Source organism: Vanessa tameamea, chromosome 27, assembly GCF_037043105.1.
Source record: "Vanessa tameamea isolate UH-Manoa-2023 chromosome 27, ilVanTame1 primary haplotype, whole genome shotgun sequence".
NCBI classification, from domain to species: domain Eukaryota; kingdom Metazoa; phylum Arthropoda; class Insecta; order Lepidoptera; family Nymphalidae; genus Vanessa; species Vanessa tameamea.
In genome coordinates this window covers 3,204,359-3,216,390 of record NC_087335.1, presented here as the reverse complement: position 1 = coordinate 3,216,390, position 12,032 = coordinate 3,204,359, and the positions used below count along the sequence as shown (strand labels likewise).

Here is a 12,032-nt window from a genome sequence, read left to right as displayed (position 1 = left end):
ATAAGAAGTTGCTAAGAAACAATGCCATATAATACTTATTAGGTTTAGATTATTTTTACATTTGATATTATTTTGAATCTCATTTTACAATTATAATGGCTAGAAAAGAAGAACCGAAAAGTATTTAAAATATACTATAAGTATTTACAGGATAAACATTATCACTCATAATAATTGTGAGCATTAATTTACTTTCAGTCCAACCTAATAATGATTTAGAAAAAAAGATAATAGAAGCTTTTGAAGTATTCGATCATTCCGGCAAGCAAGTAGTTGATGTGCGCGAAATTGGAACCATTTTGCGCTCTTTAGGTAAGTTGTAAGGGAATAAATTGCAAGTGACTAAAAAATCGTTAAAATATCCAAAAATTATTTGATATACCATATTTTATTTTAATATGATTGTAGGTTGTTGCCCTACAGAAGCTGAAATACAGGAAGTTATCCTTGCTACAGAAAATAAAGAAGCTACTGGAAATATTCCACTTCTGAACTTTCTTCCATACATGTGCAAAGCCATGATAGAACATAGGTTAGATTCATATTACTATACGTTTTATCTTAAGTCCTTAAATATATACAAATATGAATTAAAAATAGTCACTGTAAAAATCTTGACCTCATGGAACGGTGACAAGAATGCTACCAGTATTTTCCGATTGAATCGCAATTCCGAACCTCTGGGAAAAAAACGAACGAATCCTCCGTCACCAGAGGAGGCAATAAGGAGAGGTGCTATACTTTTAATGAAGCTTTTTACAGTTTTTTATGGAGACTTAATAGTTAATTACTTAAAAATATTCCCATTATCATTAAAATTAATAACATTTTTCATTTCATCAGAAAAACAGATTATCGAGATATCATAAAATTATATACCATATTTAGCCCACCCCAGGTACCACCCACTCATCAGATATTCTACCACCAAACAGCAGTACTCAGTATTGTTGTGTTCCGGTTTGAAGGGTGAGTGAGCCAGTGTAAATAAAGGCACAAGGAACGTAACATCTTGGTTCCCAAAGTTGTTGGCGCATTGGTGATGTAAGGAAAGGTTAATATTTCTTACAACGCCATTGTCTATGCGGCGGTGGTGACCACTTACCATCAGGTGGCCCATTTGCCCCCGCCTACCGATATCATAAAAAAAAAATTACATTAGGCATTTTTTAGATTTTATCCAGCTAGTGCAGAAATGTTACTCGCAGCATTTCGTTATTTTGATAAAGAACAACGTGGTTTCCTTACTAAGGAGAAATTTGCACAGCTCATGCTTGAAGAAGGAGAACCTTTTACACAGGTTAGTAATTGTTTCAATAAAAAATAGCAAATGAATAATATAAAGCATTATCTACAAATTTAGTTTGTTTTAATTGATATAAATTTAATTTGAAAAAAAAAATGACATTAAATTTTTGGTATATTGTTTTGCTAATTTTATGATATTTGATGATTTCATTTCATAAGTCATTTCATACTTTTACACATTTGAGTAATTTATACAGGAGGAATTCGACGAAATGATGCAAACAGCGCTAGATCCAGTAACAGATACTATTACTTACGAATATTATATCAATCAGCTTATGGTAAGTCAACGTTATTATTATTATTTCTTTTATTTGGCTTGGTTAATATTTATGTATAAAAAACTACTTAACGACATTAATTTTGAAAGTTCTGAAAGGTTAAAAAATACCTTTTTTTTGTTTACAAATAAAAAGGTGTTTTTTAATAATAGTCCATTATGCTTATTTCGCGTAAGCAAGTCGAATGCAAACATATCTCAGCGTTGACTTTGAATATTATACTATTTAATTATTTATTTAATGAGTTTTCTAGGGCCAATTCTAGCTGATTTTAATTAGCAATTTAATATTATCTCCATTCACTTCCGAACATAATAACTTACACACTAAATTTTAGCACAACTCTGTGGATGTAGGTCTTTGTGCAACCCCGTCTAGTTAATTACCACCCACACATCATATATTCTACCGCCAAACAGCAATACTTACCAATCCGCCTACCAAAATGACATACAAAATGCCTAAATGTAAACATGTCAATGAAGAAAAAACTTCTTGAGAAAGTAAAAAAAACTTTTTGACGTACTTTAGGGTGCTTAATTAACGGAGTGGTTCATCAAATGCCGCAACTCAATGTATATATTTTAGCGAGAACAAAATACAAAAGTCTACAACAAGACTTTTTAACTAAAAACGAATTCGAATTGAACCGGACACCTGAAAACGAACTCTCGTTATCTGGTTTGCTGATTCGACTCGATTTCCAAAGAATCGATGATGCGAATGCGACACTTGATAGATAGACAATGTACTTGTCGGCACAGCTGTATATATGTATAAGTAGAGGTAACACGCCGGATGGATTCAGAAAACTTATTTACGTCCTACATAACAAAAACGATAGATTCATAATTTACGTTATAAATATTTATTCGAAAAGCTTTATTTATAGTCAAGAAACGAACTACCACTGGTTCGAAAAGACAGACCTGAGAAGAACCGGCCACAAAAACATAGTGACCGTTTCTTTTATTTTTCAGCAGTTGCATTTACAATGCAATTTTTCCTATTTCAATTTAATGCGACCTAAAGGTGATCGTTTTATTCCCAAAGCAGTTTACGCTCGATTAACAGAAATGTGGCCAACATAGACACCACGCCTGCATCGTCTCCAGTGGCTTGCAATATCTATTCGAGATTGGTGATTGCATACGCTCATCATGTAATCTTCATTCCAACAACATCTTAAGGATAGATGCGTTCTCGCAAGGGGCTTCCTTGGAGTAGGAAGTTCGTCTCCTGAGTTCTCACTATTCCCCTTTACTAGTTTTTATCTTCAAATCATACGAACCCGTACTGTAAGTTAATTTATTTTCAAATTATATAAGATTTTGTTAATTAAATTATATATAGTATGTATATTACATGTCCTCTAACGGGTTTGTAGAAAGCCTTACGCCCAATAATACTGCGCAATCGTATCTTGTATATAATATGGAACGTAAATATACTTAAATATCATCGGCGATTCGGAGAGCCCATTGGAACCACAAGAAGTAGGCAAAATAAACAACTTTGACATTGAAGTGACTCTATATCATTCGCGAAAAGATAGCGTTTTAATGTCGTCAGTTATCGGAACTTTGGACGTAAAATTAAAAGGGATTATATATGTACGTAGTTCAGAGTGTTGTATGATAAATAATCTCTATTCCAACCATAATAGGAGTTTTTTTAGTACAGAAAATGAATTACATAGGCACCTTAATTTTAATCATTTTATATCATGTGGGATCAATTCTACTTTTTTCCATATATTCTAAAATTAAAACATCATTAAAATGGGAAATTTTTATTCGTCTTAATTTTACTTAAAATAAGTTTTTAATGTTGAAATTTTACCAAATTAATTTTATTTAATTATCAACCACATCATTAAAAAAATTGATACATCACTAAGATATTCCTATCATTTCATCTAATTTCAGAGCTTTTAAAAAGTTTATCTCTGATTTAAATAAATTAATTTAAATCAAACATTAATCACATGTTAAATACACTATAAATAAAAGGAGTATTTTAGTTGTTTTGTACAAGTCGGCTAGCTCTCCTAGTTCTTATGGTGCTTGGAGTAGAGCTTGCTAAGCGTGAAGAGGTCCTAGTAGGTGTGGCTCTGCCAGATTCCTTTAAAGTATCTTTTAACTTATCACCATCTGGTTTCTCTGTCAAACTGCTGATTTCAGTATTATTCTTTTGTTCCTCACTGGGTTCCGTAATAATTTGTAGTTCTTTTTGATTCTTCTCTTCCACTGGTGTTGTAATATTGGTATTGGTTATATTTGTTGTATCTTGTACCTTTTCCTTTACCATAACCGGTTCAGTTTCTACTGCATCCTTATTTGTTTTTTTTTCATTATTATCAGCTTTCATTTTGTCATCAGCCTCAGCTGTATCAAGCTTTTCTTCAGTTTTAGCTGCATCGACACATTTGCTAGTTTCAGTAGTATTTATGTTGTCAGTAGTAGATTTAATATTAGCTTGTGTTTTCTCTGTTTTCCCTGTTGTATCAATTTTATCATCACTATTATTTGCGTCAGGACATTCATCTGATTCATTAGCTTTCCTGATAGATGTCAATAAATCTGATATCTGACTATCGAGATCTGAACCAAGCAGACTATCATCTAAGAAAGAATTGTTAGCAGATTTTGCCACACTTTCATCACCTTCCTCTTGTGATGGTGTAGATTGTTTTGTTTTGGTTACCTGTTCACTGGCTTTTATTATGATTGTTGCATTGCCTGAAAATAATTATCAACATGTCATGGGATGAAAGGATTTTTAAATGAAATGGTTAAAAAGAAATAAACGATTTATAAAAGTAACTAGCAACATAATTTATTAGTATTACTTACCAACAACAGATTCATTAACTGCAAGTATTTTATCAAAGTCTTCCTTATTAGTGAATCCGATGACTAAAAGATTATTGATACTTTTGTGTTTCTTGATTGATGTTGGTTTAAATTGTTTCAAGAAATCATATATTACAGCTCTAGCTGGCAAATTTGGGCGACTGATCAGCTGTAAATAATTGTATTGTATTAGTATTGAAAATAATATGAAAGTGAAGCAAAAAGTTATTTATCTCATTTTCTTATAAAATTAATTAAACTCGTTTTAAAATAGCTTTTTTTATCATCTAAGGAAAGCAATTTTATACCTTGACATAATGCAAATCATCTGTCTTTGATGGTATCTTAGGGGTGGCTTGTTCCGTAGACATATTAGGAGATGCAGCAGTATTATTTGCTATGGTTTTTGGTGTTGCATTTGTAGATGATTTAATAGGTGATGACTGTGCAGGTGAAACTAAGGATTTCCCTGCATCAGAGGAGTTATCTGTTGGTGTAGCTTTAGTATCCGATAATTTTGCTACGGAAGAGTCTGTAGAGGTTTCAGAAGTATTCATCGATTTTTTAACTGTAGTGTCAGGAGAAGAAGATGCAGTCATCATATAGGGAGATGGGCTGGTAAATTCAACATCAATATCTTTATCAAAGCTTCTGTTCACCTTTTTCTTTAATTGGGATATTATCATTGATTTTGTGACCAAAAACTCTTTGTCGGTGAGTATAATGGATAGGAGTGCCTAAAAATAGAAATGATTAATATATTTATTATTATCAAATTCATATACATATAATTTCGTTATTAATAAATATAAATACAAACATCTTTGAATTTCGGTAAGATTTTAGGTAGTCTTTGTTCAATAAGTTCATCCATGAATTCTCTATAAATCTTGACTTTCTCTAATCTCTCATTTATTACTTTGATTGTGTCTCCATCTCCAATAAGGTTTTCCAAATTAATTTTTTCTTTGCCAGGATTGATATTTTCATTGCTTTGATTCTGTGTTTTGTCTACCTTTTTTGGTTCAGGCATGTTTTTAATATATTCTTCTAAATCTTTACCTTTATTTTGGTATAACTTTTCCAGCTGCAATAAAGTCATCAATGAGAATTTCACCTTCTACAACTATTCTATCTATTATTATTTATTTGCAGATATAATATAAGCTTTGTATTTAATTTTAAACAAACAATACTACAAATATTAGGAAGAGTAAAACTTTGTGGCTTACATTATCAAATATTTCATCAAATTTGATGTAGAGTGCTTTCAACATATTTTTATTGTAAAATTCTTGGGGATCATCTGAAAGAATCACATGTTAAATTAAACTATCAAAATAAATTATTAACAAAATATATTTAAAGAATAATGATTATAAGTGAAATAAAAGGTAGTTTTTTAGTAATATTTTATATATTCCTTTTAGTTAGTGAAATAGTTTAGTTCGCCAATATAAATAAAATTATTCGTTTGACAAAATAACTTTTTCACATAAAACGAAAATAAAACTTTTCGAGTATCTAAAGTTTATTTTCTATGCTAATGATACGCTATAGCATTCTAAGCTTACAAATCCTTTAGTTTTATTACTTTATAAAGATATAAAAATAAAGGATTTTACACAACATATCATAGCAGACAGCATGTTTATGACTGATATTAATCAATCAACAAGTAATTTATTGACAAAAGTTTAAACTTTTGAATAAATCATAATGAAATATAACTGGAAGAGATTTAATAATATCACCTGATTCTATAAGCTGTGCAACACCGACTGACTTTGAGCTTAAACTTTGGGCGTCTTTTGCTATTTGTACTAACTCAAGATCAGTTTCCTTCGGGAATTTCTTGCGGTATTTAGTAACAATGTCACTAAAGTTGCCAACAACCTGATCTATCATGACACTCCTTATACGTGTTCGAATAGCATGTTTTAACAGACGCTGTATAAATGGGGATTGAAAATGCTCAATGTCCTTTGGGTCAGCGCAATGTTCGTTCTTAATCTCTTTCATGATTGTACCTAAAGCTAACTCGAGACGACCCTTCATCTGAACCGTAGGTGTTTTATCAACACGCAAGATTTGATCAGACTCAACTTTCTTATCAATGGTATCTACTTGGGAAACTAATTTTTTAGTTTCCGCAACAGCATGAGTGGAAAGTTTATTGGGAGCTTGATGAGGTTTAGGTTTAGTTACCTTGGTAGGTTTGAAATCTTTGCGTGTAACCTGATTTTTTTTTTGAATTCTTTGGCTAATGCTTGGCCGAATGCTCATAAGGGGTCTGATTGATCCTCCGATATTACCAGCTTGAGATGGAAAGGGTTTTCGGATAGGAAATCCCAATTCTTGACGAGGGTTTGAAGTCTGCCAAGGGTTAATTTTTTGAGGAGCTGTGAAACGTTTGGGAGCTGATGGGGGTTGCCAATATTGATTAGGTGCTTGGCGTTTAACTCCTTGGGGTCTGGTAAAATTACCAGAATTGCTAGGACCATCATATCTAGTGGTAAAGTTATTGGTATTGAACTGACGAATATTGGATTCTTGTCGATCGTATGTGTTAGAGCGATGCTCGTAATCATACTGCCTCTGAAATTTAATTACATATTCAAATTATATAACAGATGGTACTTTATTGTAAGTATAAATAATTAATCAATTATTATGCCTCCATCATGCCACTGCCATGGAATTTATGACATTTTTTTGATGGACTTATATTACATGAAAGTAAAATAAGCATCATAAAACATCATATTCTTGGCAGTGATTTGTGATGATGACATTACAAATCATGAAAATATAACAGAAGGTTATATTTTAGTTGATTTATAAAATATAGAAAGATAAATAAATAACATAATATTCATGGCATTAACCTTATAAAGGTAGGCTTAAATAAAAAAATATCATCTTGGGACAAGAATATATTATTGGGAACAGTAAAAAATATTATATTATAACATGCTGAAAATAATGTGAATAAAAATTTGTAACTTATTTAGCACATGAAATATAAATAAAATGTGCATAAATTATGATAGTTTTAAAAGATACGTTCATTTAGTTCAAAGCATTATAAAAAGCGAAAGTAACAAATGTATGAGTTAATTATAAAATCTTCACATTGTAAATACATTTATTAATTTATTAATCGTATTTGTTTTATTTGCACCAATGACATGGCTTTTATTAGTTGTTAGTGGATGGATGATTAGGAGTATTTATTTCTTATAAATTATAAAATGTCTTTGTTAATAATAGAATAAGTAATTTTTGCATTCAATGTATTCTTATATGGATGAAAGTAATTTATTAGTAATGTATAAGTCATTTTATTTCCTATACTTTTCAAAGGTTAATATAGCAAATACTTTGAAAGTAGTTTGCAAATAGCTATAATAACCTACCTTTGATGAGAATCTGCTTAGCATTTCTTGTTCTTGTTGAATTATCTCTCTTTTACGTTTTAATAGCTCCAGTTCTATGTCCAAGTCCTTTAAAATTTTATCAATATTTTGTGAAAATAAATAAATACATTTCTAGGCTTGAGATTGTAATGCAATTACAGCCATATGATTAGTATTATCTGTCCTAATATTAATCAGTAATGGGATAGTTTCTGCTTGAAGCATTTATTTGTGAAAGAGATTCCATATTTAATCAAATGTGTTTTTGTTAATTTAACACTTGTACATAACAGAAAAAAAAACAGATGCAAAATAAATGTTAAAGGATAACTAAGTACAAAAGGTGTGCTATTTATCCTGAAGAGATATCTTATTAAAATAAATTAGAGATAAAAAAATTAAGACACATATATAAAACATAGTCACACAAAATATAAATTATAGTTTGAAGTAAAATTCACATCTAACTTTATTATATTTTGGAACAAAGTAACATGAGTAACATTGACACAAGTATTTTAAATCTTTTTTCATGGCTTTTAGAAAACATTTACATATTTAGATACAAGTTAAGCTTCAAGCTATTTCTGAATATTTCTATTAGTTGTCATTTATTAATCATATGTATTACATACTTTTTCCGAAACACACTGCATTGTGGTATAAGTTTTACATGCAATTTGTAGTAAAATATTTATTAATATAGATATTCTTTTTGTTACTACATTTTGTTTGTGGTTGATTTTAGTCTTATTGCATTTTGATATATCTAATAATATTTGGCATCATTTTACAAATAAATAATTGACATTCTAGCAAATCTTCTACAAGTGTCTAAATATTTACCTATACTAATAATAGAAATGCGAAAGTAACTCTGTCTATTGGATAAACCACTGAACCGAATTTGATGAAATTTAGTATGCAGCAAGTTTGAACTCCAAGGAAGACCCAAGAACAAAGAACCTATCCCCTAAAACTAGCTCTTTATAAAAAAATAAGTTAATCTTCAAATTCATAATTTCGTAATTAAAAAACGTTGTAAAATTTTACGTTAGTCAGGGAGGTATATAAATCGTTTTAAGTAAATACTTAAATCTTAACAAACAGAATTGACTATTGATGGAGAGCATCCGCTCACTACCCAATAAAATGTTATTGTATTCTTGAAAAAATATTTTTTAAAAATATAATTTAAAAATGTACTCTTACCGTTATATTTATATATATTAGGTTATAAGTGAAATAGTGAATTAGGGGGACATGCGAAATACTCAGGGAATTTAATACAAAAGACATAATAAAGGCGAGCGTAGGTTTTCGGTTGTTGATCTATAATATAAATGTATACTTACACGGAGATGATTAGTCATTAGAGGTCCACCGGGAGAGGGCTGATGGTGATTATTATCAAAATCTCTGTTGCGTCTCATATTATTTAAAATTAAGTGTTCTGACACAGCGGACCCTGTGTTATTAAATTAACACGAAATAAAATGGGCAATGGCTTATTTCTAAAATGAAACCTTTCCTGTCAATAGTGTCAGTCAATGCGAAATCCTATCGATGGAAATTTAATGACGCCGCGTCACGGTCATTGACTGACTTGCAAATTGACAGACGGACAGCCATATTTATTTTTATTCATAGAGAATATGGTTTTCTAAAACATAGACTAAATTTTCTTAATCTCTTTCTATGCGTAACATAATTACATCTAGGTTGCTCCCAGAGATGTTTATAATATAGCAGATGAAGTGGAGCTTGAAAGAAAAAGAATAGAAGCCGCCGCTCCAAAGAAAAGACGGGCGTCCTCCCTTTTGAGAGCAACACAAATATAATTTTTTTCATACTTATGTAATTTCATACTTATATAATTTGACTTAGTAGAATAATACAGGATTGTACCAATTCGTTTAATATTTTCGACCAAATTAGTTTTTCATTGTAATATTACAAATGTAAAGTTAAGTTTTAGTTTATTCAAGTTATTTGCATATAAATTAATTCGTAGTTCATTTTAGTAGTTATCTAGTACAACGACTGTAATATCGTAAGCTTAAATGAATATGTGGTATTATTACGATACTTCTATATTTAGCTATGTGCTTAGCTTTTGTACAACTCATACATACATTAAATAACGGAACAAATTAACTAAATTAACCGTAAAATATAAATCTTGGTTTTTTGCAGGTTGACGACGAAGTTATTGATTCTGAGGAACCACCAAAATAAGTACCCCATGCTTAAAATACTCAAATAATGTATTAAAACTCTTCTTTTAAATACTCTTATAAAATTGTAATTGCGTCTCAACAATTGTTTTAAAATAAATATTTTTTTATATAACTTTATTTTTTTTTAATAATAATCGGGTTTTATTGATGTTAACTAATAAACATTATGCAAGTTTTGATAATTTCCGATCAAAATTAGTATGTGACTTAATAACAATAGAATAATAAATGGCGGAGATAATTTAAAACAAGTTTTATTCTATAGTCAATACAAAGCACAGGAAGAGTATAGATAAACAAACAATTTCGAAATTTTGAATAGTCTATGGTATTCATTATGGATTCGTGAAGAAAATGCTTTTTGAATGTTGGCGATGTTAACAGATCATTGGAACTAAATTCAGTAAATAGCGTGGATATATGGAGTTCATTTGAATATTAATATTATAAACCAAGATATATAATTAAGATTATAGTCCATAATAGGAGATATATTAGCAAGTCGCATGAAATGTGTACTTTTAATTGTAATTTATTAATTATGTGCACTTTTTGGTACTGTAACGGACTATACTATATTATTTACATATATACGTGAGAATGAATTATTGTTATTTTAATACAATTTTTTTTTTATTTATAAACATAACATCGGTCGCAGCGCCACCTACCGGGTTCAATATAAGCCGTCCGTAGACCCAGTTAAGCACATATTAAAATTTAATCAAAATTGGTCGAGTTGTTTTGGAGAGTTTACATACAAACATACATATATATGTATATATATATATGTATATATATATATGTATATATATATATGTATACATATATAGAAATATAAAAACATACATACAAATAAATTCATGAGATTGCATAGTAAATGTATACATATACATGGAATCATAAAGGATATTTATAGGAATGACATTATATTAAGCTTACTTTTTTTCATACGTTTTCGGTGAAATCGTTCGTATATTCAAGGATATGTTCATGTATTGCCGAAGAAAATGACGTGCCATTTTTTGAGGAAAAATCTCGGCGCCAGCTTTTTTCCATACAAAATTCTATAGATTTTAGGTTGACCCGCGCCGAATGTCATACTCGTTGCGGAGCATATAGGGCATAGGGAATATATAGGGGTATGATGCTTGACAGCTCGGTTCAAATTGGACGCGTGGAGTGATGCGCTCGCCGCATCGGCCGCATGCAATCATGCATATTAAATTACATAATTAGAAATGATACTAGGCGGTGCAGCTGTGCGGGTTATACTGCGAGGCTGCTAGCTATGGTTGATTATTCTGAAATATGGGAGTGGCGCAGATCCGTGTGTCGGTGTAGTGCCTACTCGTATATCAATGGTGGATGCATGGCAAAATATAATTATAATGAGAATGTGCTTCGTGCACTTTACCTATAAATATTACAAATGATTATTACAAATGACGGTATGACAGGCCGTCATATGAATGAGTGTTCTCGATGAGACATCATATTTATTATATAAAAGCGATATAAAGAAGGTCGGGGTTTACCTCGTATAAAGTATAATAATGAAATTAATATGATATAGAAACGGTTTGATGGTAGCCGACTTGCGAGAATATCTAATTAAAAATACGTATGTACTGGGCGATACATACTGATGGTAGAGGGTTACCTCGATGACTATTAATTATGAAATTTAAATCAAGTATATTAACAAATAGCAATAAGGCTATAAATAATGATTGAACTTCTTTCAATAATAATTAATTTGTTTAAAATAACTAAACATATTGCTTGTCAACTTTGTCTTCCATGTTGCAGATTCTTGTGAACCGTAAGTGAAGTAAGTTGTAGCGATATTATATTGTAAAACTGTGACGATCGACGGATGCAAGTCCGTATAGCGGTCGAAATCAAAAATCTTCATGTAAAACTGTG

General features: G+C 30.4%; 2 protein-coding genes across 3 annotated transcripts; one reads left to right on the top strand and one right to left on the bottom strand.

Moving 5' to 3' along the window:
- The first annotated feature begins 24 nt into the window (after window positions 1–24).
- On the top strand, window positions 25–10,172 carry LOC113392013 (dynein regulatory complex protein 8). Of its 2 annotated transcripts, XM_064219260.1 has the most exons (7): window positions 25–120; window positions 199–312; window positions 409–532; window positions 1,174–1,300; window positions 1,506–1,589; window positions 9,585–9,720; window positions 10,060–10,172. In XM_064219260.1, the coding sequence occupies exons 1-6, from the start codon at window positions 96–98 to the stop codon at window positions 9,702–9,704; spliced, it is 594 nt and encodes a 197-aa protein (XP_064075330.1). In that variant the 5' UTR covers window positions 25–95; the 3' UTR covers window positions 9,705–9,720; window positions 10,060–10,172. The 2 variants fall into 2 exon arrangements, with proteins under 2 accessions (XP_064075330.1, XP_026483997.1); XM_026628212.2 differs by lacking the exon at window positions 9,585–9,720.
- LOC113392000 (uncharacterized) lies at window positions 3,366–9,486 on the bottom strand. The gene is made up of 8 exons (XM_026628191.2): window positions 9,219–9,486; window positions 7,864–7,950; window positions 6,199–7,042; window positions 5,677–5,750; window positions 5,265–5,531; window positions 4,753–5,181; window positions 4,445–4,613; window positions 3,366–4,330 (listed from the first exon to the last, which is right to left on the bottom strand). Exons 1-8 carry the CDS (start codon window positions 9,294–9,296, stop codon window positions 3,609–3,611), a joined length of 2,670 nt encoding a protein of 889 aa, XP_026483976.2. The 5' UTR covers window positions 9,297–9,486; the 3' UTR covers window positions 3,366–3,608.
- Window positions 10,173–12,032: the final 1,860 nt, after the last annotated feature.